This window comes from Prinia subflava, chromosome 9, assembly GCF_021018805.1.
Source record: "Prinia subflava isolate CZ2003 ecotype Zambia chromosome 9, Cam_Psub_1.2, whole genome shotgun sequence".
Classification (NCBI taxonomy): Eukaryota; Metazoa; Chordata; class Aves; order Passeriformes; family Cisticolidae; genus Prinia; species Prinia subflava.
In genome coordinates, this window is record NC_086255.1 from 4643845 (window position 1) to 4670507 (window position 26663).

The 26663-nt window shown below is 44.5% G+C and overlaps 1 protein-coding gene across 10 annotated transcripts in view; it reads left to right on the forward strand.

The window, feature by feature from the left end:
* Window positions 1-26663, forward strand: part of FGFR2 (fibroblast growth factor receptor 2) — an 80323-nt gene that overhangs the window by 20002 nt on the left and 33658 nt on the right. For 7 of the 10 annotated variants that reach the window (XM_063405172.1, XM_063405171.1, XM_063405169.1 and 4 more), the window contains 3 exons: window positions 398-472; window positions 7568-7737; window positions 13780-13903. In XM_063405172.1, coding sequence (XP_063261242.1) covers window positions 398-472; window positions 7568-7737; window positions 13780-13903 — 369 coding nt within the window. The remainder of the gene's footprint in view (window positions 1-397; window positions 473-7567; window positions 7738-13779; window positions 13904-26663) is intronic. The other 3 variants (XM_063405178.1, XM_063405177.1, XM_063405175.1) reach the window with 1 other exon arrangement.

A 26663-nucleotide genomic window follows, 5' to 3' on the forward strand; every position in this document is an offset into this window, starting at 1 on the left:
AGTTTTTGCCCCCTGCATCAGAAGAGGAAAATGTGTGCTCTACATCCTTCAAATTCAGAGAGAAATTGTTTTGGAGATGCTCAGTTCTGTTCAACTGCATTTCTTTAACAGAAGTTAAAATATTAAGTGGAAAGAGATTTTTGCAATTAGCAAACTCCCTTGGGAATCTCTGTAGCACTTCAGGAAGGACTATTAGCTGGTTTTATTACAATTTTATGTGGAAATAGCACGTTTTGTGGCTGGATTTTCTTTTCCCCTACCTTCTGCACAACTAACATAAACACTCGTTCTCCTTGATATATTCTATAGTCTAAAACATGTAGCTTACCAATTTATTTGTCTGTAAAAAAGAAAAAAACCAGGCTGGTTTAAAGACTTGGTTGTTTTTAATGTGCAGATGCTCTTTCCTCTGGGGATGATGAAGACGACAATGATGGGTCCGAGGACTTTGTGAATGACAGCAACCAGATGAGTAAGTAACAGCCAAGTGCCAGAAGTCACTAGCAAGATCCACGTGAAAAAATATCCCATCTTTTGCACTCCTGTCTTCAGAGCTTCTTGATTGTTAACTGCATGTACTGTCAAATAGTGGTGTCTTTGTCCTCCTCTGTTTTCTGTTTCACGTAGCTCGTAACTTGGAAAAGAAAAATAAAAATAAACTAATATTCTTCTGAACGTGCTTTCCTGGTCTGTACTTCTTTTTTTCCCTTCTTCCTGGCATTTCTGCAGTTTCCTTTCTTCCTGAATTGAAGTTTGGTCTTTGTCTGATTTAGACTTTCACAGATGAACTAACTTTACCTGAACCTGATCAGAAATTCAATAGAAGAAACAAAGATCCATCTCATTTTGTTAAAAGGTGGTATGAAAACTTAAAAAAAAAAAGAAGTTGTAATGAGGAAAATCCTTCAATCTCTAATCTCAGCAGAAATCTCCCCAGAGAGAATGAATTTGGACACAATGAGGTTTTTTTGTCTGTAAAGGACCGTAAGGTTTGTTGCAAAGAAGGCAATTCAGTGCTAAACCCACATTTTATGTTACTTATGCCTGATAAAAATGGGCTGAAAGAGTCTTAAACCCATCTGAACGCGTTAAACTCCGTCCTCTTTAGAGAATTCCTGAATCTATTAATAAGCTCTAAATAGAGCACTCTTGGAGAGAGGAAAAAAAAGTATATAAAATTCACATTGGCTCCTTATGCCACTGTGCAGAGTTGCAAAACCCCCTGGGTGAGTGGTGGTTTGCTGTCGCTGGTGCCTGGTAAAGTCAATAACACAGAGAGCACAGAAATCCTTGGGGGGGATGTCAGTGAGTGGCACCCAGAGTGGGCAGGGAGGGAGTGTGTTTGCTGCTCAGCCTGATTAGGAGCTGGCAGCTGCACTGCAGCCTGGAACACTTGTTCAGGTGATAAAGCACGAGCCTGATCTCGGCTCCCCTGGTTAGTGCCTTTTGTGTGCCGCTGCCCCTGGCCTGAAGCTGTGAAACATTAGATGCTATTTAAAGTGATATAAGTTCCTAGCTGCCTGTTTGGCCTCTGCCATCTGTTAATGTGATTAACCCTGGGCTGATGCATAGGTGCCTCTGGAAGGGGACTGAGATCGGGCAGCTGGAGCCTGCCCTGACAGAGGAATGCGGTGGCAAAGAGAATTGGAGAGCTTGGGAAAGGGACACTGCCTTTAAAAGAGGTTGTCTAGGCAAACCCTACCAATCCAGGCAGTGTTAGTGCTGCCCTGAAATGGAATCATGGTTAGAAATTCCTTTTGGGAACCATTTCCAGTGTTTGCTGTTCCTTAAAACTTTACTGGTTTAAGGTCAGAAAAGGTCTTGCGATATTTTCGGTGACAGTTGTGCTTCTGATCTGCAGTGGTGGCTTTGGTGATCCACTGTGGGTATAAATGGCTTTTGGAATAAGGACAGGACCTGCTCTCAAGGCAGCTGTGCTCTGTAATGGCCTCAGAAGGATTCCTGCCCTTCCAGCAACAGGGAGCAGTGCCCAGTGATTGCGCTAATGACGTTCTTGTAAAACGAGCTATCATTTTGAGCTACTGTTAATCAATCTTGATTGGGGAGCTGGTGAAAGGCCCTTGACAGTGTCCATCTGCTGGGACAGGGGTGTGTGCTGCAGCAGGGGCCAGGCACATTTTCCCTGCTCTGAGTGAAAGGTGCCTCTCAAGCCAAAGCGTTTGAACAATGGGATGGTGGGGAGAGCGCAGCCGTGGAGATGGGAGGGAGGAAACTGCAGGAAAACAGGTTTGGGCCTGAGCAGAGTGTTGCACAGGCAACTCCTTGTTGGATTGCTCTGTAAAAGGAGCCCACTCTCAGCTGAGGGAGCAGCACAGCCTCCACGGGTCTGAGCTGGACGCAGGACAGTGATGAAGGCTCGCAGCACTGTGTCCCTCCAAGTGTTCTGTGTTCAGTGAAAAGTTACATCATAGTAACTCCCTTGGAGTAACATGAGGCTGGCAAAAGAGGGTTGTGATTTGACAAGAAGAGATACGCATGTAAGTCAGGGGTAGGACTTGGTGTAGTGTGCCTAGTGCCTTGTAAGCCTTATTCTCCTCTTCCAAATTTTCTATCTCACCCAAGATGCCACATCAATTGAAGATACTGAGGCAGATGGAAGAGTGAACCAGGAGCTGTGTCTTCCCTGTGTGTGCTGTGAGGCAGGCAGTGGTACCCAGTGGCCAAATGCCCTCTCCCTTCCCTGCCTTTGGGATGTTGAGCCTGAGGAAGTCCATGACCTCACAAGAGGCCCTGGCTGCTGCTCTTTTGCAGAACTCATTTGAAGTGTTTCCTCAGTCATGGTTTGAGCTTTGCAGATCTCAAATGATTTAACTGATAATTTACATACAAATTACAGCTGTGATCATTAAGGATAAGCAATGGAAATTGGCCTGGTTATGCCTTTACTGATGGAAACAAAAGGCCATAGTCTTCAAAGGTTGTTGCTTTTTGATGAAACAATTCTGATAAAGTCCAGCTGTCTTGGCATGTTAATTATGATGAGATGAGGCAGGAAATGGCTGTAGTGCCTTCAACAGGAAGCTGAACCTTGGCATTCTCATTCCTGCATACTTAAAACTAAAACAAACCTTTTAGAGCTGTTTTATTTACACTGCTAAGTATTCTTTTAAGCTGTTTTATTTTCTTTACCTCTGTTGCAAATAGTATTTCAGAGGCCAGGGTTTCCAAATGCAGGTGAAGAGGCTGTTGAGGAAATCTAGTGCAATTTTCAAGGCTGGCCAGAAAATACAATTGCTCTTGAAGTCACTGGAGGCTGTAGGTGACTCTGTAGATGTGAGGAGCAGCTCCTCCTTGGGAGAGGAGGGCACTAGTGTGCATTTGACCACTGGCCCTGTGTGTATTTTTCAGTAAGAGGCACGCAGAGCAGATTTCACTCTGCGTTTGCTGTCCCTTTAGCTTGACAGATACTTTAACTGTCTGAAAAAACACTGTGGTAGATTTGTTCCAGACTGCATCCTGAATAGCATTTTATTACTTCCAGCTTTTGTGGAAGGGATTAGTGCTCGTGGGGAAGGTGCAGGATTGGTTCCACTGCAGAAGCCCCCTGTCTCCACAAAATGGCTTTGTTGGCAACACGAGTTTTCCCCTTTGTTACCCTAAAGATGGGCCTTAGCTTGGTTCTTGGAGGGTCATCTCCAAGAACTCGCTTTTACAAAATGAGGTGCTGATCATCATTCTGGCAGCAGTGGGAAAGACATTGCTGGCATTTCCTGCCTTGTCCTCACTGTGATTTTGGGAGGTAGCTCTAATTTGAGGGATTTCTATAATCCTGACCTGATGCTGGCAAGGCAGCAGCTGTCGTGGTGGTTGCAATCAAGTCCACCAACTCATTTATTTTGTAGACCTCTGGGTAGCCCTGAAGATGCTGCTGCTCTGCCTTGAATTCTGGTCAGGCAACTGGAAGCTTTATGACTTTTTTTTTTCTTATCGCCCTTTAAACAATTTCTTCTGGGGCAAGCAATGGTAAATTGGCACCAAGAACAAAAAGTATCTAAATGTAATCCACATGCTGTTCCTTTCATGCTTTGAAGAGTTTCAGAAAGGATGAAACAAGGTTCAAATTCATCAAATCCTGTAGAGTGGAAACCCACTCAGGGGAGCAGCAAAAATTGGATGTTGCCTAGAAGTGTTTTTTAATTAAAGGTCAAATACAATAGTACTGAAAACCTTGGAGGGGTTTGATGTGGTCACTTACGGCTCTCCATTGCCTGCTTGAGGTGCTTGTCAGGCAGGCTTGGAGTTGACTACTTTTGTATTTCTTTGTATTAGATAAGTCCAAATAAAAACTGAAGAGTCCTGAAGTGAAGTGGTCCCCTGGGCTTCCTAATTTCAATTTCACATGCAGGAGATTTGGCTGATTAGATGTAATGTCTGTGCAGTGTGGGTCAGCAGGATATTTTCTTCACTAATGAGAACTCTAAAAGCAATCAGGAATTCCCACCCGTTCCCCTGCTGCTCATTACTGCTTCATGCTGGAGTCTGCCCTGTGCTTACTGTGAACTTTCAGCAGTGGTGCCACCTTCTTCCACCTGTCCTGGTAGCAGTGATGGGATGTGATGGACATGGCCCCTGAGAGCAGTCAGCACCTGGTGGTATCTACTCATTAACTGTGTTCATTATTGGGTTTTAGTGAAGCTCGATGTTTTTCCTCTCAAGACAAATAGAAGCAGTAAAAGATGATTTAATCTATAGAGATGAAAGCTATGTGTCAATCAGATCAATCATTGGATGGAAGCACAATTTAAGGGCAAGTGTGGTGGTTTGTGGATGTTGCTGCCTTTTCCTCTTTCCCTTGAACATGCTGAGGAGCTGCCAAAAATGAAAAATGTAGGATGTCTTGGAGCATTTTCAGATGGTGTTTTCCGTATGTGGCAGCTGCATGCTTTTCTGCGAGCTGATCTGTAATTTAGGAGCACTGCAGGTTATGCTGGGAGTTGTGTGAGGGGAAGCTTTCCAAACAGGCCTTTCTCCCACTCTGGAGTGTTTCCTTTCCCCTCCTGTGGGACAAACCTGCGCCGTGTCTCTTCATTCCTGCCTGATGCTGCCTGGCCTCTTTTCTGCACCCATCTCTGTCAGAGATTTTCCTCCATGCATTTGCTGCACTGGAGCTTTTCCAGGAGCAGATTGTTGATGGAAAGGATAATTATTTTCAAGTAACCAGAGGATGGGCTGCACTACTCCACAGTACAAACCTGGCTGTGTGAAGCAGCTTTGTTTGGGGAGCTGCTGGTGGCTGCATCCTGTGCGATTCCTGCCTGGTCCCAGCCTGGTGGAGCTTCCCAGAGCTTGGCCCTTGCACCCGTGGGCTGCAGGGCAGCTGTGCCATGGGTGAGCTGTGGATCCCGTGGCTCAGGGGCTGTGCTTGGCAGTGCCTGCCTGTGAGCTCCTTGTGCTCTGTACACCTGAGAAAGGTTCGTGTGGTGGAGGTGATGAGAAGTGACCGTGCTGGCTGCAGAGCTGCTGGGTTGGCAGTACCCATTTGGAGGCTAAAGTGAGCACTCTGCCCTGGCTGGGGTGCTCATACTGCTGGTTTGGATGGTTGATTGTCTTTGACCTGCTCCAGTTTGCTTTGACTTGGTGGGAGCTGTGAGGAGGGCCCAGCAGTGGTTGCCTTGTGGAAGGCTTTTTAGCAGTCCAGGGAAAAGAGCTTTTTAATCCCTCAGTACCAGCATGTAATTCTGCCTTTGCCTGGTGTACTTGTAATGTAATTTGGCCTTTGCATGTAGCAGTTAATTCCTCTGGTTGGCTTTGTTTAAAGTCTTCTGTTGTTTTAATCTGATCCTGCTTTTAGCAAATAATGTTAACAGTGATTTTCCTTGCATCCCTAATTCACTTTAGTCTGCGTAACAATTTCTTAGTGTTGCAGTTAAATTTTCAATAGTTACTTGATTTTCTATTTTGATTACATGCACAAATTTGCTTTGCTTTTCTACTTCATTAATTTTAACACTAATTGCCACTTCAGGCAAAAAAAAAAAACAAACCCAAACACTTATCGTTCATAGCATCATTATAGGACTTGCATTTAGAATGTTTTCTTTATACTGAGAGAGACTTTGTTAAAGGATTTATTCCTGTATTTTCTGTCCAGCTGTATTTTTATTTAGAGAGGGGGGTTAGCAGGATTTCTGAGTTTGCACTGATTGTAAGAACTGCTATAAATATTTGAGGAACGGAAGAGTTTATTTATAGTGGAGTGTTGGCCTGCTAATGAAGGAAATGAAACAGGGCTGAGAGAAATGGAGTTATTTTTCTGGACCCCTCTAGTCCTAAAAATTCCACGCTAATCTGATTTGCTTCAGGAAAACTCCATTGTAAAAGAAATTAATGTTTCCTACTATTAAACAGATCTTGAATCTTTAACTTTTTTAAAAAACTGTTATGGTGAGACGACTGAAGCAATGCCATGAAGACATTGAGAAATGTAGATGAAGTGGTGCAAGGATCCAGATGGGATACCCTTGTCTTTGAGTTTCTGCATCCAAGTTTATTTCTGTGAGGGTAAAATCATATCATGGGTTGTTGTAAATTTTGTTCTGCTGTGTTTCCTCTACTGGTACATGACAAATATGCTTCCTGTGGTGTTCATGTGGGCACAGGCTGGGCCAGGACTTGGCAAGGAGTGAGTGAGAGCCAGGAGAGCCATGTCAGGGTCTGGGAAAAGTGATCACCTCAGAAAATGTGCGTTGAGAGAGAGACGCTCTCATTTTATGCCATGTTTTTGGATGTCACTGACCCTTAGGACTTCAAAAGGCTCATTAGTGTGGGAAACCCCTCCAAAATGATAAACGTTTTTTGCTGATCCACATTTACTCATTTGGTTTCTCCTGCTTGGGTTAAGATTTCCAAAATACGTTCCATTTGTAAATACATTTCAGTGGTTTCTATGGCAGTGGCAGCACAGTCCACCTTGGCATCACACACTGCAGGCTTTAGTGTGCTGTCAGACAGGGGGTGCTTTTATCCCCCTGCTCACAGAGGGGGAAAGGGGAAGGCTGATGCTTCCAAGCATCTTCTCTCTTGGTCTGCCTGACTTCACAGCTGCAGGCCAAAAACTGAGTTTGAACCATCACAGTAACTCACCTCGAGGTCAAAAGTGTCTGATGAGAATCCTGTGCCTTACCTGATGTACGTCAAACAAAGCTTGTCTGTGGCTAATTATGGGGATTTTGTTGCAAATAAAAACCCAGAGCAGCAGCCTGAGCTGATGGTGGCAAAGCCCTGGCTGACACCTGCAGCCCACGCTCTCCAGTCGAGCGCTCTCTTTAAGCCGCGCTCTCTTTAAGCCGCGCTCTCTTTAAGCCGCGCTCTCTTTAAACCGCGCTCTCTTTAAACCGCGCTCTCTTTAAACCGCGCTCTCTTTAAACCGCGCTCTCTTTAAACCGCGCTCTTTTTAAACGGTGCTCTCTTTAAACCGCGCTCTCTTTAAACCGCGCTCTTTTTAAGCCACGCTCAGCACGGGTCCACGCAGGGTCCGGCGGCAGGGGCTGGAGGTGGGGCTGGCTTCCCAGGTGCTGATGTTTGTGGATGTGTCCCTTCGGAACAGGGGCGCCTTACTGGACGCACACGGACAAAATGGAGAAGAGGCTCCACGCCGTGCCGGCCGCCAACACCGTCAAGTTCCGCTGCCCGGCCATGGGGAACCCCACGCCCACCATGCGGTGGCTGAAGAACGGCAAGGAGTTCAAGCAGGAGCACCGCATCGGCGGCTACAAGGTAAGGGCTCCCCACAGTTTCTCTTCTTGACCAAAGCTGTAAAAAGAAATAACAAAACCGAACAACCCAAAGCCGGCCCTCCTCCCACTCAAAAAAAAAAAAAAAATCCCGAACCAAAAACCCGCCAAAGACTTGCTGAAGTCGACAGAAAATCTTTTAATGGCCTTGGATCAAACGTGGAAGCAAAAAGAGGTGGTTGTTTTCTTCTGGGGAAGGGTGGGTGGTTTCTTTGGCGGTTACTGAGCACTAATTCTATATTTATTTATTTTTTTCGGAAATTCAAGCTTCTAGCCTAGCAGTGCAGCTAAGGATTATTTATAGAGAAGTATTTGGAAAACTAAAGACTGACTTAGCAAAGCAGATTAAGACTGTTTTGCTCTATTCATTTTTGGCTGCTTTGTTAAAAACACGACCATCCGCTTTGGTGAGTGTAAGGCAGTTTAATAAAGGAAGCCTTGGAAGTCAAAAGTTATTATTTTCTATAGAGTTTATGGCCTGTGAAACTGAAATGGGAAGAAGGATTTGAGGGAAAGTAACAGCAATTACTTGGAAGGGTTTGTTTGAATTTTAAATAGCTTCAGATTAGATGTCTTATTCTGAGTTGGTGGTTACTGATTAAGAGGGAGGTTTAGGGAGGCCAAGCTCTCTCTGTGTGTGAGTGCACAGACCTTTAACCTCGTGGTATCTGCCTAGGTCAGGTCAGAAGTCAGGATTCGGTCATCTGATCCCTCTTCTCCAAGGAACTGGGAATGCCTGACTTTGGTGGCAAATTGCTGTTCAAGCGTTGCCATTTCTGACTTCACCTCTTGTGTGGGTCTTCTCTCAATGGTTTCCTCACGTCCCTGACACTTTGGCAGCTCCTCTCCAAAGAAGAGAAGGTTCTGAGGTGTTCACCTTGCGTCAGGGTTGGAATCCCCAGCCTGGGGCGTGTGCTGAGCTGCTCCCAGCAGTTTGTCATGGTCGTTAGACCCAACTTAACTCTCTTTGCTAGACAGAGCTCAGTTCTGAGTCCTGAGGCTGTCCCCAGCCCTGCACCACTGCCTTGCCCCCATGGTTGCAGTGTTTTTGGGGGGGCTGCCTTGGCTGAGCCATTACTTTGTGAGCTGTTGATTCAGGTCCTGCTTGGTGCAAAAAAATCTGTTTTCCAGTGCAGAGGAGGACAAGCCTCAGTCTCTTTTCCTCTCTAGCTGGATTTACTGTAGAAAGTGTCAATTTTTCCAACATTTGTGTTAGCAGAGAGCAGAGCCCAGAAAGTCTCCCCACATGAGCACTAATTATCTAAGTAGACTTTTCCATCTATGTTTGCTTACACCATAAATTTCTGTTGCTTATGAGTGTACACCTGGCAACACCTTCTGCCTTTCATAATGCTGTGGAGTGTTAACGAATTGGCTCCAATTCAGTGATTTTTGCCCTTCTCAGTGCTTTTTTAAAAACAAAAAAAGTGCCAATTAAGGAAAAAAAATACCCAACCAAACTAATCCTGTCTTGGAAAATAATAGTAACTGTTCTGGTAGTAACCAGGCTGTTATTTTGAACACTTTGCATCTGATGAAGGGGAAATGAAGATATCACTCTTGAAGACCATGAAGGAAAATGTGTGTCTGGAGAGGCAGGGTGGAGATACCTGGTGCCTGCTTTGGGAAGGGGATCTTTGGTGGGGTAAATCAGCTCTTGTGGGGCTCGGTGCTGGCACTGCTAGTCTGTGCTAGGGAGCTGGGTGAGATCATTTAGAGCTGTGCCCATTAAGTGGCACAAATTAAACTTTTGGTCGTGTGTATGAAACGTATGCAATTTCCTAGGTATGTGTGTACTCTGGGAAGGAACCACAGGTGCCTGTTCCTAAAGCCAGCTGGATATATGAAGTCTATACCTCTAATTCTAAATCATAACTTCTTATAGCTCTTTAGTCCAAAGGAAAGAAGGCACACAGCTGAGGATTTCAGACTTTCTTGTTGCTCAGAAAGACGTTAAATTTTAAATTATCTTGTAGGATTTACTTACCATTGTCAAATCAACCAAATCCACATATCTGCTATGTTCTGCCATTCTGAATGATCATCTTTGAAGATGGAAGCTTGTTCCCAGTGAAGGGGTGTTAAAGAGTGAGGACTCCAGAGCTTTTGGAACCTGTGTCCTCATCTTTTTAGAGGGGCAGGAAGAAATCATTGTTGGCTTAGGCAAAATTATACAAGAATAGAGAGAGAATTGCATTGTCTTGACATCCCTATTGCAATGAACTTTAACTGAAGGAATCCTCAGGAGGGACTGAGTCTATCAGTGCTGGTCTGTGTTCAACCAGGTACCACAGCAGCTCATGGTAAATCTTGCACGTTAGCTTGTCTTGAATCTGGGTGTTGCTCTGTGCAAGGCATTCCTGCTGGAGATATTCACAACACTTTGAGATAGAATAGCTGAAACCAAAGCTGGCTGTATCTGACAGAATAGATAATCATCCCTTGAAGCCTTAAGGGACAAAGAGAAGGGAAAGAAAAGGTAAAGTTTCCCAGTAATCCTTCAGCCACCTCTTTCCTGTTAAGAGCTGAGAAATCCCTTGGTGGATTGTTTTTATCTAAATCAGATAGTGGCCTGTAGCACTTTGTCCCTGGGACTGGGGAATGTCTTGAGTCAATTTGCACTCGGGCAGGCTAGCAGGAGGGTGTATGTGCTGTCCAAGATAGCTTCCAGAGTGGAATTCCTGCTCTGTGACTAATTCTGGGCGGTGAATTTCAAAATTGATCCTTTTATGATCTTTCAAGATATACCCAACCTCCTTAAAATAAAGAGAACAGGACCGGTTATTGAACATCTAAATCCTTTTCACTCTGATTTTTTGAAGTGATGATAACTCTTGTTTGTGCCTTTAGAGGCATTTTGTATTTTCTTTGAGCTGATAATCTAAATCCTCTCTGAGACCACAGGAGCCTTTTCTTTCCTGTACACCACCCAGAAAGCAAATGCACCTCTATCAGCTGTTACCGTTTAAGCATTAACACGTGGGTGTTTTCACCTATGCATTTGGATAAGCTTCATCACTGCAGTTGTCTAAAACACGTTTAAATTCAGCCAGGTTAATACAGAGTGAGAAAATTCCTGATTACAGGAACAACTGCACAAGCCTATGGGTGTTCTGTATTTGTTCTCTTTGAGCAATATCACTGCACTGTAGTCTGAACTGTGCTGATTTTGTGGAGAGCTGAGTTTTGGTTTCTAATCCTTCTTTCCTTTGAATTTTTTAAAAATTGATCCATTTTTAGCTAAGTGACAACTTTTCATGACATTATCTCTTCAGTGAAGACATGCATTTCAAGACTGAACAAAACTGTCACTGTTCTTTACGGGATACTCCAAAAGCAAAAATGAAAAATTCCTGTCAAAAATTCTTTGCCCTTTCCCAGTTCTCTGACCAATATTTCTTGGCATTTTGATTCCAGTTTGTTTCCCACCTCCAAGCTGTAAGTTAAGGGTGCAGTTTGTATGCATTTGAAAATTCAGTTGAATAATTGAATCTTTAAGAAAGACTGTTTGGAAGAATGGTTAAAACTTGATGGAGAGGATTTCCCCCCAAAAAAGCTGTCAGTAATTGTCTAGAAGTGTCCATAACTAGTCAGGAAAAACCCTGTACTAAAGGATGTGGCATTTCACTTGAAATGCCCACATTACCCAAGCCTGTGTTTCAAGCTGTGTGGGTGAAGGGATGTGGCTGGGCTTTTGCATGTCTGAGAAGGAAATGTTGAATTTGGAAATATTCAGCGAGAGAAGAGGCTGCTCATCCCCAACAAAGGGGGTTTTTCCTGGATTTTGCAACGCTGCACTTGCAGCCACCAAGCACTAAGCCAACAGTCTCGTTGGATCCAAGCCCCTGACATAAATCCTGTTGTCTGACAATGTGTCAGAACTGCTTTGGACCTCTACAACAGTTGTTTAGCTTAAACCAAAGTGGCTTAAGCTGTTGTTTTGTTATAAAGATATTATCTCTGCCCATGCAGTTACAAGAAGGGAAATTGCACAAATACTTTTTAATATTGCCATCCAGTATATCCACTTGTGGCTGTAAGTTAGTTATGTTTTCTTATTGAACATAAACAATTTCTTGTGTTTTCCTGTTAAATTTATTACCTGCAGCTTGTTTACAATTTTTATTTGTTTAAGTTTTGTGGAGCTGTGATCTGTTCTTCCTGTTTTACAGTCAGATGGTTAAAAACTCCTGCTCTGATTCCGAGCAGCGTGTTTTAAATTGTAATGGCAGAAAGTTCAGGTCCCTTTGATCAAGTGTCCTTCAAAATAAATCACAAAGAAGTAAAATGCTCAAGATATGTAGCTGTTGTATTTGTTATTTACCAACAGTTTATGACAGTGGTTCTTCCTGACCCAAACTTTAACTTTCAGAGTTGCTTAGCAGAACAGGATGTTAAAATAACACTCATAAGCTCTTTCTAGTTCTATAAACGTATTCCTTAGCTCTTCACAGTGTGCAGAAAAATCGAGATATCATTTTGATGAAATCAATGTAATTGTTTGACCATCAACACGAGGAGCTGAGGAGAGAAGTCTTAAGTTTGGGCTGGAGATTCTGAGGCCATGTCACACATTTCTCTCACGTTGGCTTAGCATCTTCTCTTCTCCTGCTGCTGGAATCTTGCCCACACTTTCTTTGCTTTTCAAAGCCCACATGGCCACTTATTAGCTAATATTATTAGTCCACAACTGAGCAATAATAGACATTCCAGCTATTGAGATAATTACTAGCTCAGAAACTAGTAATTCAGGGGGAACTCAGAAAGCCAGCAGCTGCCTATAAAGAGAACTTCTCTTCCAAGCTTTGAACTGAAGGCATTTTTACCTCCAGCAAGTGCTCTTGGCACTGGGATGTGGCCCTGTGCAGCTTTTCCTCCTGGATAAAGACCTACAAAATAGTCAAGCACGATGCAGGATTTCATAGCTATAGGTATAATGATGTTTTAACAATGTATGGTTACTGGAAGTGTCACTGAATGGTCCATAAATTTTTCTGGTGTACAGCACTGAATTACTGCTTTCCATTTGGCTGATTAAAATGACTGTACCAGATTGTGTTTTATTCCATTTGCTGAAATATGTACTTTGCAGTTGAAGAATCGTACGTTGCAGCTACAGAGAATGTTAAGCTTTCTGAGCACTTTGTCAAAAATGTAATGCTAAAACAAGGAATTAGTCCACAGCCAGCAAAAGGTCATTTTGGGAGCCAATTTGTGATGCAGGAAATGTATGTATGTACCGGATGGCTCTGTATCCTTCCAGCACTGGGCTGGATCCTATTTTCTGTGAGACCACTGCCAGCGCTCCTTTGGAGTTCAAATGGGAACAGAATCAGTACCTTTAATAAATTCTGTCTGAGAGGGATTCTGTGAGATAAATGTATATCCTTACATTCTGTTTCCATGAGGATTCTTTTCAGGCATTTTTTGGTGAGGCAGCACGATTCTAGGATTCATTTCTTTCTTGTGGTACCCCAGAGCAGCAGGAGGTCTGAGGGAGGAATCACAAACATCACCCCTCAGTTTCTCTAAAGCATGAGCTGTGTATTTGAGCTTTTAGGGATGAATTAGCTTTTAGGAGGATGCAGACTTAGATGTTAGGGGATCATATCCCTCCTGTGTTGCTGATGGGTAGTTATTACCAGGTGGCTGTCTGGAGACAGGTGGGGAATATCCTGAGGCATTCACTTTGGAGGGGATTTAAAGGTAAAATCCAGTAAGACAACTGCTGCTAATTGGTGCCATCCTGGTCAGCCTGGGAGGACTGAGTGTGCACTGACATCTGCAGTGCTTGGAGCAGGGGCCAGGTAAATTTACAGCAGAAGGTGTGAAAGCTTTCACTGCTGCAGCCGTGCTGTCCTGGATCGAGCATAAATCACTTCAGTGCCAGAACTGTCAAACGAGCACAGAAGAGGCTTTCAGCTGTGATTTACACAAGGCTAATTATTATTATACTGTTCTTTTGGAAGGGGAGAGGGTAAAACTCTACTTGAGAAGATCCCACCTGTGTGTTTCCCTCCCCCAGGTCCGTAACCAGCACTGGAGCCTGATCATGGAGAGCGTGGTGCCGTCGGACAAAGGGAACTACACGTGCATAGTGGAGAACCAGTACGGCTCCATCAACCACACCTACCACCTGGACGTGGTTGGTAAGTGCAGCTCCCAGGGGCAGGACGAGGCTCTGCACTAATGGCTTTCTCTATTAAAGCCTTTAGAACCGAGCTGATCCGTTCTGTGCTCATTTTGGAGGTGATTTCACGGTACTCTAAAGATAAGATTTCACTGCACACCCAGCTGCTGCATAACTTGGTGTATTCATCTGTCTCACTCGTGTCTGTAGGATTAATCTACCCCTGCCTTGGCAAAAAGTATAATATCCATGTGTAATATCCACCCACGAGTTTGCCATGACGACCAAATCATAACTGCTGATGCAATTTTAATCATTAGTATTGCAATTTAATTATTACTTGTACAATTGTACTAACACAGACTTTAATAACTGCAGTTAGGAAAACTGTCAAGCAATCCTTTAGAGTCCTGTTATTATAGCTGAAAGGATTTTTTTTTAAATGAAAAGTTAGATGTTGTGTTTGCAGCTAGGGCAGATTTGGAGCTTCAGGAAAGGGAGTTTGCATTCACAGCAGTCTAACAGAGATCTGACTGGAGCCTGTTGGGTGGGCTCTGAGCAATCTCCAAAACACAGATGATAAAAATTCTGAAGAAGTGTTTTACCTGAGGACAAATTCTAAACAGATGTGTGAATTTTTAAGCAGTAGCAAAGCTGTGATTATGCAGGACTAATAAACACAGGCTTAATAATGTTATCTTATTAATACCCAAATCCCGTTGACTTTAATGAGGCTTACAGATATTTATTAAGCGGTTAGCTAAATTAGAGCTTGAAATCTCAGGAAGAATTTCTGTTCATCTCTAGTCTTGCTGATTAGCATGGATGGGTGTGAGCAATTTTACTGACTCTGAAGGCATTGCTGTCCAACCTAACCAGTGTGGCTTTTCTTATAGGACCTTTAGGGATCTGAGCCATAGTTTCTGAAATATGTCTTGAGTGGGCTTTGCTCTCTCCAGCTTTGTGAGGTGATTGAGCATTGCAAGCTCTGTGAATAGAACTTTTGATCGGTCACTATTGAAAGCAAAAATTAATTGGATTATTGTATGCCATTTTTGGCTGGTGACAGGCAGCCCAACTCCACAGATCCTTTGCGGAATGTTTTACTGTAAGCGTGGGCTTACATGACTTAAATGGTGACAAAATGTTCATTTCCCTGGTTCTTGATTGGTTTTACATGAGTAAAAATAGATGCCTTGCATTGTTTTGGATGATCTTTAAAGGTAGAGTGTTATTTTGTCTGAGACCACCTAAATCTGCAGAAACACCCAAATCCAAGAGAAAAAAGTGCCAGCTTCTTGGGGGCCACGAAAGGAAAACATTCCCTGTGAAAATGCCAAGGAGAGCTAGCCTTAGTGGAGCAGAGGAGGAGGAAGATCACTTTGTGATGAGGATGCCACCAGACTAAAGCCCCACCACCAGCTCTTGTACTTTTAAGTCTTCAGAGCCCATGAACCACCCAGCTCACCGTTCTTGAGTTTGGGCACTGAAAGCACTGAGGGTTTTCATAGCCTTGGCAATACTTTTTTCACAGAGTGAGCTCTGGGTATGGTTGAGGTGGGCTGGGTGGCTGGCAAAGCCATTTTTGTTTGAACACTTGTTTAAATAAAGTTTATGGAGGGTGCAGCAGCAGCGGCTGCCGGGGGTGGTTGTCAGTGGTTGTGGTCAGCTGTGGGTCTCTGCTGCCCACCTCACCCAGGCTGCCTGACTCAAAACCTTTCCTTGCTGAAATGAAACTGGTTAAAAATTCCCCTTCTCTACCCCCTCTTCGTTTTCCTGTCCCAGCCTGGTGTGTTTCATGTTGACCATAAATTTCTTCACCCATTTTTTTTTCCCCTAGCAAATGTGTTCATGGATGATGCGGTCACTTGAGCAAATATTTGTCAGAAGCCCTCTCACCTCCTCTCCTGCTTTGAGGCCTTTGAATGTCTTGCATTGAGGAATATTTTGCAGAAGTTTATTTTTCCTGGCAGTAAATTATAGTGACCTGCATGAATGAATGGAATGGTAGTAAGGATTATGTCATTTATTTAAATGTCTAGTCCTTTCCTATAGAGAGGTAGGAAAGTAAATAATGAGGTTTTCAAAAGTGATGAGAGGTTTGGGGTGCTGGGTATCCAGCTGATGGCACCCAGAGGACTCTGCTTGTGTCTTGTAAGAAATCAAACTAGAAGTCCAAAAATGACTTTTGTAAGTCACAACCTGCATTTTGGAGTCCTGTATACTTAGTACATTTACCACCACTTTTTTTTTTCATTTCATTTGATGAGTTCAAGGGTATAATTGTGAGTCTGTTTGAAAACCTGTGCATGGGAATGTGCACCTTGGGTTGGGTTTAGTGTGAATCTCTCAAGAGATTGGGATTTTAACCTAAAGGGGGGTTGATGTTGGAGTGCTCAGCCATTCCTGTGTGGCTGGAGGCTTGCAGTAATTGTGGAGCATAAAATTGCTGAAGCAGTAAATTAAGGCTGGCCAGAAGGGGAAACTCTGACAGTTTTTCTAGTTGAGACAGTTCTACAGAGTTAACTTTATGCCCTTTTTTCTGTTTTCATATGAATTTTCAGTTCCCACAGGGCTGTGGAGAGTTATGAATGTTTGTTTAGAGGCAATTGCATACGTAGACCGCATCTTACAAACTTCAGGTCGTAATTTTAGGTCAAGTTCTGTGTAGAAAACTGTCAGCTGAAAGCCTCTGAAATTACTTTTCCTATACACTTTAACTGGTTCCAGAGCTGATTAAGTGTAAGTAATAGCAAATGGTATTAAACATGGTAACATATTACACTAACATGAGCATCTGACTATATGGTGTAATGTAGAGAACCCTCTGATTATGTCACAGAGTTGGGAGGTATCCCAGCAAGAACAGTGCCAAACAGTGACACAATGCTAGTTAGGAATATGCCAATAACTTTCCAAACCTTGAACTCTTTTGACAATTAAAAGCCTGGAGCCAGCAGGGCTGAGAAGTTTTCAGTCAGAATGTAGGTGTGAAGTATTCTCATTTTTACCTTGTAATTACTTGCAAGAACTCTTAAGAGTCAGCTCAGATGGTCTTGTTCAAATTTACAGACCTGGCAAAACCCTTGCAGTGCTTTTTTTTTTGTACAGTGAGAGTAGAAAATACAGAAGAAAAAAAGCAGCAAGTCATTGGCAGCCTCTCTGTTGCACAGGATACTTGTGCAGAGTGACTGTGTTAGCAGGGAATGGCCCCTTCACGTTGGCCAGGATGTTCTGTGCTGGACAAAGTTATTCTCTGAATGTTTGGGATACCCCAATCAATGACCTTTTCCTTCCTGCTCCATTTCCAAGTGGGGATTGAAGCAGGGCTTTGCTCAGGGACTCAGATGTGTTAGGTTGCAGTAGTGGGAAGTGGTGGTGATACAAAACTCCACCAGGATGCTGTGGAGACCAGTCGATTTTAGCTTTTTATTAGAGTAGCACCCAGAGGCTTCAATTAATATTGGATACTTATTGTCCAGGGCAACATGCCAGCACACAGTAATTGCTTACAACAGAAATACAGCAAGGCAGGAGAGGGAAATGTCACTGTCCATTTTAAGGATGAAAACCCGAGCTGAGGAGTGATGAAATTTCTTGCCCTGGGTCACACAGGAAGCTGGTAACAGAGCCAAGAAGCAAAGCTGGTCTTTGAATCCTAATCCAGTACCTTAATTAAAAGAATGTTCTTTCCCTTGTATAGTTTAGCCCATCAGCTGGTTTTTTACATGCAGCTGAAGTGCCTTTTCTCCTCCTTTGTATTTAACAGTAGGTAGAAACTCGGGTTTTTATGGTAAGCTTACTAATAGACTAACTCCATTCTCATTAAAAGGTATATAAAGTCGTGCAATCTTAAGGGAGAAGGAATGAAAACGCTGTGGTTTTCACTTGAGTTGTATTGTAGTGAATCCGGGTTGGAGGAAGCAACGTGGGAATGCAGCCACTGAGACTTGTATATAATTAGATCACTCTTGGATGGCAATTATTGCTGGAGTACAATTTCAGCAGCAGCAGTTCTGTTTGAGCATGGAGGAACTAATTGAATTTGGGTTTTAACAGCAAAAGAAAAAAAAGGTTACTCTTGGAGCAGTCCTAGTGCAGGTAGCTGTTTCTGCCCTATTTAATGTTGTCATCGGGGGAGACAAAAGATGGTTTGGTTGCAGGTGAAGTTTGCCACGTTACCTCATTTACTGGGATTTATAAGCAGCTGCTAAAGCACAACACCTCTACAAAGAATCTGTGAGGACCCTGCTGTTTGCTATAAAAATGAGTGTGTCACAAATACATTTTTTGTGGAAAGAAGCGCTTTTGCAGCCAGGTTAGCAGTACTTTGAGCAGTTCTTAATTTGTCTAATAGCCATGCCTTTGGCTCTCTTTGCTGAGGAGTGAGCTCCAGGGGTGGCAGAGCACCTCGCAGCTGTCCCTTAACAGTAATTCATATTTTCATATAAAATCAGTGTGAGAGTAACTTCTCATCCAGAAAGCATTTTAAATGACTCTCAGTTTAAAGCTTGTGCCTCAGAAATATCATGTATGAGTGATTTTACTGTGGCTGTGCAGAAAAACACTTTTATTCTGAACTCTTGGTGGTTTTAGAGTGCTATAGGATAAATTTTATTCTTGGTTTTTTTTATGGCACACTGTTAAAAATCTTATTAAAATGGAATCGATGTTTTGCTATTGGTGCTTCACTGTTTATGTTTCCCTTCATTCAGACAGAAGGAAAAACTTCTGCTTTTGTTTCTAGTCAAGTTTTATTTTGGGACTTTGATGTGCTCTCACAGTCTCTAGCTGCGAACATGGCATGAGCACATATTATTATTATTTTTTTAAAGGCATGTTTCCATTTGGTCATTCCCAAATTCATAAAAACATACGGATTGTTGTTTGCTTTTTGCCAAGGCTTGTTGAAATAAAGCTCAGAATTAGTTTGACTCAAGTGTAGTTCTTCCCTTAATTTCCAAAGAATTGTTTTTAGGATTCGGGTTACACTCGAAAAAGGAGCTGACACCAACTCAATAACATGCCTTGGGTGTTGCATCATTAATGTCTGGCAGGAGTTGAGGGGGCAGGTATTAGAACCAAGCCTAAACTTGCATTTCTGGCAGATGTTCCTCTGGTTGTTGACTGGCTCTTTACAAGGACAAGCTTTGGCTTGATGTCTTCACCTTGGCGCTGCAGGCAGGACAAGACGAGGCAGGGACAGAAAGCACGAAGGAATCCAGGCTGCTGCCTGCCCTCAGGTCAGGCTGAGAGGGAAGATGCTTTTATTTAACGTGCTGATAAGCCCAGAGTGTGGACTTTACACCTGGCACCAGGCTTTTGGCAAGGTGTGTGCATCGCAGGAGGAATTAGGCAAATTGTTTAGTGCTGGGGGCTGTGTGGTTTGCTCCTGAAAACAAAGCCCCCACTGTGATGGTTCAGCTCAGGGAAAATGCAAGCTTATGGGTTCCCCACCTCCACCCTTCCTTAATAAGGTAAAAATATTCCAACCCTGTAGTTTTATAGCATTAAAGCTTCTGATTTCATTGGAGTAGTCTGGCTAAATTACGTTTTATGGACAAATACTGGTGTCATTACTTCATCTGCTGGGTGAACAGTGAATTTGTCATGTTTGGAATGCTTCCTGCAGAGTCTGCTGGGGAGGACTGGTCTCCCTGTCCCACTTTCTGTCTTATTACAGCCCCAAGGCAGTTATTTCTCTTTCTTTTGATGAGTGATGAACAGGATATTGTTTCAGCTCTGTTATTATAATTTTTTAATCATGCCCTCTAATTTGTGCTGTATCCTACTTGTGGAGGTGCAAGTAGGAATTTGCAGGAGTTGTCTGAAGATGCAAACACAAGACTGTTGCCTTGTTAATGTGCAATTGGCATGTGTGGAAAGCCATATCTGTGCCTAATAAGAGGGGCTTTCTAACCTGATCCAGCCTTTTCTCACAGCTTTATTAGTGAAAAAATGCCAGTGTAATTGGCAGTAAATTGGTAAAGCTACGTATTAAAAATATAAAAGAAAAACCCAACCTGAAAAAATGATTATAAATACAGAAAAGTTGTAAATGAACTGTGATACAGGTTGGATGACGACATATTAAAGACAAACACAAGGTTTAAAATCCAAAAGAAAGAAAGAAATTAAAGGGGTGCTACCAGGGTGAGGAATCTGGCAGTAGAAAAGCAATAAACAAATCAGTAAAATGTAAAATTCTGTGTCTAATAAAGAAGAAGGTTGCACTTAGAACCTTAGTGTTGGTCTCCTCTCCTCTCTGCTCTGCAGACCACTGTGTGACCTGGCATCCAGAGGTGGCTGTGATTTGCAGCTTTTGAGGATTTTAAGCCATGATGTCATCTTTGGATTGCTACCGTTCCCGTGGTGCAGCTTCCACAGATGTTGTTCCATTTAAATGTAACAAAAAAAGGCACATTGAAAATCAGAGTTTGATAAACACTTTTGAATATTGAACTGCTCTGTAAATTTAACATATTGAGTTTGTTTTTTTTCAGATTGCTCTTTGGAAGGTAGCATGAATATGCTGAAATTTTTGACTTTCCATGAAAGTAGAACACTGATATTGTCAGAACTTTAGCAAAGGGAACAGCACAACATGACAGTATTAGTTGGAATAAAGTAATTAATCATTTTTACAAGATGCTTATAAAAGTCTAAAATTATGTCTACTTTTAGGGGTTTTTAATCACCATCACAAATAAGGAGATCAAAGCATCGGTTGTTTTGTGTATTCTGCATTTGTAAGTGAATCTCCATTAGTGTTTATACCTGCAGCATTGTTTCTGCTGTTCAGTTGGATTATGTGCATTACCAAGCAACATAATTTCATTGTAGCAGCTGGTTTCCTTTGGTGTTTGTGCACCTAGGGTGTTTGTGAGCATACCTGTGTCAGTATTTGAGTGAATATCCCAGCAAATGGGTTTTATTGCCCCAACATTTTCTCAGAAAGCAGCTCTGGCACCTGTTGCTCAGCCAGAGGCTGTTGGTGTGCTGCTGTCCCTGCTAAAGCTGCCCATTTATGCTGAAAGGCAGGAAAATGGGGGTGCAGGAATGTTTTTTGGATTATCAACCAAGCCCCACACAGCTCTTGGGGCTTACTCCTCATTGTGGGATGGGGGAGAGAATCAGAAGGGCAGAACTGACAACTGATGGGTTGAGATAAGAGCAGTTTAATAATTTAAATATAATGGTAATAATGAAAAAGAAAACAAGGGAGAGAGAAATAAAACTCAAGAAGGTCAAATGATGCAAATGAGACGCTGCTGCTCACCACTGGTTGACCATTGCTCAGCCAGCTCCTTGAGTGGCTCCTGGCCTGTTTTCCCCACAATTTACACACTGAGTATTTGGTCTGAAATGTCTCTTTGGTCAGCTGTCCTGGCTGTGTCCCCCCAGCTCCTTGTGCCCCAGCATCCCCCCTGGCAGGGCAGCACGAGGAGCTGGCAGGTCCTTGCTGAGCGTGGGAGCTGCTCAGCAACAGCCAAACCATCAATGTGTTCTCAACATTATTCTCACCCCTAATCCAGACAGGGCACTGCACCAGTGCTAGGAAATAAATTACCCACCCCAGCCAGAACCAGGACAGGAGCTGGAGAAAGTTAACAAATCAACTTTGTAGCTCTGGAGCACTAAGTCTGTGCCCGAGCGTGACTAGCCTGTGAATGCTCTTGCATCTTGTGAGATTTACTTGGATTTACCCAAATTACTGGAAATATAATGACAAATATGTATAATCAGGGTCTTCCCTGGGGCAGTCTTCTTCAGCATCTGGTCCAGCTCTCAGAACAGTGGATTGTGTGTTGCAGAAGGGAGTGTGATGCTGATGGAGGGATGTCTCCAAACCTCATCACCAGGAAAGGGAAGCCCAAAGGGCTCAGTGGGGGCTGACACAGATTTATCATGAGCCAGGACTGTCCAGCACTGAAATTCTGAGTGCTGGAGCTTCTTTTCTGCCCTGAGACCTGCCCAGTCAGCATGGTCATTCAGCTGCTGGTTGGCTGTGTCTGGCAGGGAGCTGGGGAAGGGGCAATTCTGCAGTGCTTCCAATAATTTCACACCTGCATTGCTCAACAGAGCAAGTATGCTGTGTAAGAGAAGGGGGCAGAAGGGCAGAAATGCAAGGAGTGCTTTTAAAGCTTTACATAATCTTTTCCATTTTACTTTAAAGGCAGGCAGAGCTGTTTTCAGGAAAGGAAATTTGGCTTGTGAGAAATATGTAGTTGGGCCACAATACCAGCAGAAATAAAAACTCCCCCCGTGTGCTTTATGGCATCCCTGGGTGCACTGGGGAGTTAAAGCCACTGCAGCTGGGAGAGGACATCATCCCTGTGGGAGGGATGCTGTTTGCCAGGCATGCAGTAAACCTTTGGCAGAGCCTTTGGAGGGCCCATTCCAGTGCTGCTGGACCCAGCATTGTCTCTGGTTATTATACAGCAGCTGAGTGCTGGGAGCTGTGCACAGTACAAAGGATGATATCTCTGGGTGTAAAAATTAATGCAGTCTCTGGGAACAGCCAGAACAATAAAATTTTACCACTTGTCTGTGAGAAGTCACAAGCTGTTTTTCATATTCTCTTGTAGCCTTTTTCTTTTAGGGTACGCTGAAAAGAATATCAATGAAAATTGTAGCCTCTCATTGTTCTGTTTCCCATAATTTTTTCACATTAAAATAAGGCCTCTCCACCCTTTGTTCAGACATGTATGAAGCATTTGCTTATGCATGCACTGTGTGAGGGACACTGCAAGGGAGCTCCAAGATTAGTGTTGTACAACTTTTTCTGCTCCTTGGGGCTGATGGAACCCACACTGTCAGCCTGACAATAGGGCTTTGCTTTTAAGGACAAACTGGTCTTAAAACCCTGTTGATAATTTCATGTTTTAAAACAAGAGCATTCATGTTTCCTGCCTTAGCCTCAGGCTTGCTGGATGTTCCTGTCTCTTTTAACCCTCAGATAGATGTGTGATTTGAAAGGACAGCTTTTAACTAGTTCCGATTCTGATTTTTTTGGGGGGTGGGGGTACTGTTTTCACTGACATCAATGGGTTTTGTATCAAGCCAAGTAGGCCAGTCTTGCCTGCTGTCTTTCCCCATCTTGCTGCCCTGTTAGGGGGAGGTGTGCAGATGCACTTCTGCTGTAAAGGTGTGCAGAGATGGATTTTCAGCTGAAATGCAGATAGGACAGAGAGCTGAAGCTCTGCTGTAGAGCTATCCAAGGAGACAGATGGGATAACATCAGTGGGAGCTTGGTCTGCTTGGGAAGCAGTGCCATTACTTAATATTAAAATTAGAGGTGAAGGCGGTGAAGCCAAGGACAAAGAGTTTGAATGCACCTGCTTAACTTCTGTAAAGAGTTTTAAAAGGCACTGCCTTTTCCTTGGCTGGCCTTGGTGAGTAGAAGGGTTTGAGTGTCCCAAGGAGGTTGGATGGGGTGGCAGAGGCTTTGCTGTGGGTAACAAATGGGTTTGCTTTGATATATGTGACAGAACTTTAATCTTTAGCATTAAAATTCTTTAATAGTGTTGAAATGTTTAACTTCTTGTGAAAGTACTCAGTGACAGCAGAGCTGTGTGGAGTCTGGTGCCCTGATGTCTCACTCTGCTGACTGCTGGTACTGCCCAAAAACCAGAGTAGAGCTGGCTGGTGGGGCCCAGTTGTTGGCAAGGATGGAGTGAGAGACACAACAGCAGCAAGAGGTGCTCAAATTTGTGTAAAATGCTTCTAAATGAGAGGACAAATGAAGCTTAGATAGTGGTGATGGAGGTTAGCCCCAGGTCCCTGTGCCAGGTTCACTGCAGATCCAGCTGCAGCGGTGCCCCTTTGAGCTTTGGCCACCAAAATGATTTCTTCAAGCAGTGTTGGGCCAGCAGGAAATGCTGCACATGGAGACTGCTGCTGTGCTGGAACCTGGAGTAGCATGAACCATTTGTTGGCTAATGCCTTCTGGTTAAAAGATGCCAAAGTCTGTAAGGTGTGATGTCATCAGTACTGCTAATGCTGGGCTGATCCATAAGCTGTTCTGCAAGCCTGCCTGAGAGGCTGCTGTTCTTTATCAAGTGTTCTTGCCAGGGATGGTCTTTATCTTGCTGGTTCATGACAGCGATGTTAATCCTTCCAGCCTTCAAGCATCCTGTGATTTTGCAGGGTTTGGGAAGAGAGCATCACCCCAAACTTGCTGTGGGCTCTACTTTGGCGTGTGTAAATCGCCCAGGGAGTGAGGACTAGGGGGGTTTGCACGTATGTCTGTTTAAATAGAACATGACAGTTCAGCAGCCCTTCAGAATTGGCCGTAAACAGCATGCAGTGCTTCACCCTGTGCAGAGAGAAATCCAACCTGACGGGCAGCTGGCAGAGGCTGCTCTGCCACGTGACATTAATGAGTGGAGGTGTTCTGCCTACACCTGCTGGGCTCTTTCTGCTCTTCTGGAAGAGCAGCCAGCACTCAGCCTTCCTCTTCCATGCCATGGAGCAAGGGGTGGAGCTGGGAGTGTTCTGCTCCCAGGATTTCACAGCAGTGGCTTTGGGCTGGGGAGAGCAAGCCAAGGTTTGGCTTGGCCCATGTGTAGAGAGCTACCTTGAAGTCACCTGAAAAGTTGTCACGGAGCTGCCCCTCCTGGTGGAGCAGTTTTGGTAATCCCATGGGTATGGTTTGGATGAGGGCACGAGGAGAGGCCTCTGGGTGTCCCAGATGTGGGTGACACTGCTGCAGAGGGATCTCTGGGTGTCCCAGGGATAGGTGACACTGCTGGAGAGGGCTCTGGGTGTCCCAGGGATGGGTGACACTGCTGGAGAGGCCTCTGGGTGTCCCAGGGATGGGTGGCACTGCTGCAGAGGGATCTCTGGGTGTCCCAGGGATGGGTGACACTGCTGGAGATGGCTCTGGGTGTCCCAGGGAGTGGTTACACTGCTGGAGAGGGCTCTGGGTGTCCCAGGGGTGGGTGACACTGCTGGAGAGGGCTCTGGGTGTCCCAGAGTTGGTTGCCATTTCTACCTTCCCACTCTGTGAAGTCTGTGGGTCACAAGGGATGTGCCAGGTGACTTTACATCCATCTGTAAAGTGTTTCCCAAGGGAATGCCCAGATGTGCTGTTAATTCAGGGACAGAGCCGTGCTCTTCCACCAGCAGAGCTGCTCCCAGACCCCGGCAGCCTTCTGAGATCTCCTGGGCGAGGTGGATGGCCCAGGAAATGGTGGGAAAGTGCTGCTCATTGGTGAAGATGAGACACAGGGGAGGAATGTTTCAGTCCCAGCCTGCAATGAAAAGGCTGTGGTTAGGTTTTTTTGAGGCTTGCAAGTTTACAGTGTGAAGCCAAAGCCAGTGCAAGGGGCTGTGATTACAGTCTGCCCTCAAATGCTGTAGGATGCTTTTGGGACCCATAATTTCCAGCATAATTAGCATCTTCCAAAGCAACAGATGTTGCAGCATCTGAAGGAAGGTGGTTGGGAGTGGATAGTGTTTTCTCCAAACAGGGTCCAGGCTGCTGCTGAATATTTCCCAAGCTTGGAGTCAGGCAAAATAAGCAGCTGGAGCTGAGGGTGCTGTGCTGACCAGGGCAAGGGAGGAAGAGGGTATGGCAGGTCTGTGCTTTCAGTCAATACAGTGACAGCTGGAACTACTTCATTTCTCTCTTAGTGATGACTGAAGGCACAGAACCTCTACAGGGGCTATTGATCCAGAACTCAGAAGCATCATTTGAGGGACCCCTCTGTAGCTGCTCAGTGGCAGCCATAAAAATGAATCCTTAGAAGTCAGTAACATTTCAAAATCGCAATTAAAGGCTTTGATAAATGTGTCTAGCTAAAAATTAGGTAATTTCTTTCTCCCTCTCTTCCCCCCTTAATTGAGGATCTCTCCATTGTCCCCAAAACTCATTCTTGGTGCTTGGTCTTGCATTTGCTATTAAGCTTTTATTTTCCTAGCCCACACTTGAATCACAAATTTGCAAGGAGAGGAAACAAGCACATTCAAAAGCAGAAAGTAAAAGTAGTTTTCGTTTTCTCTTCTTTTTTTCAATGAATTGGGTGCCTTATGCAAAGCCCATTGAATTCCATGTGAGTTTTCCCCCTGACTTCAATGGGCTTTGGTTCTGGCTTTTAGCTCCTGTGAAAGGTCCTGAACTATCTGTGCTAGGCTGACAAGGAAGCTTGGAGAGACAATTCCCAGAGCTCTTCCCAGCCCCTGGCACAGCCAGGTTGCTAAGGAGACTTGGCCTGCCCGGGCTCCTGGGGCTCCCCCCTTCCGGGGTTATTGTCTGCTGCCCCTGCCAAGGCTCTCTGGTGGCAGCAGTGCCACTCTCTCAGCCACAATCCCTCTCCACTGGCCTCTGGCAGCAGCAGTTCCTGCCCTGTGCCTCCCCTCTGCTGCTTGGCCAGCAGCCTCCCTTCCCGTGGCTGTTCCAGGCTGCAGGGATGGGCTGGTGTCTCCTGGGATGGGCTGGTGTCTCCTGGGATGGGCTGGTGTCCCCTGGGATGGGCTGGTGTCTCCTGGGGATGGGCTGGTGTCCCCTGGGATGGGCTGGTGTCTCCCGGGGATGGGCTGGTGTCCCCTGGGATGGGCTGGTGTCCCCTGGGATGGACTGGTGTTCCCTGGGATGGACTGGTGTCCCCTGGGATGGTGTCTCCTGGGATGGGCTGGTGTCTCCTGGGGTCTCCTTGGCTGGCAGGGTTGGGGTTTAGCCCCTGTCACCCCCCTCCACACCCCAGCATCTTCACCTGGTACGGTTGCACCACTTTCCTCTTTCTCTCCTCTCTCCTTTCCCCTGCCCAGAAAAAAAA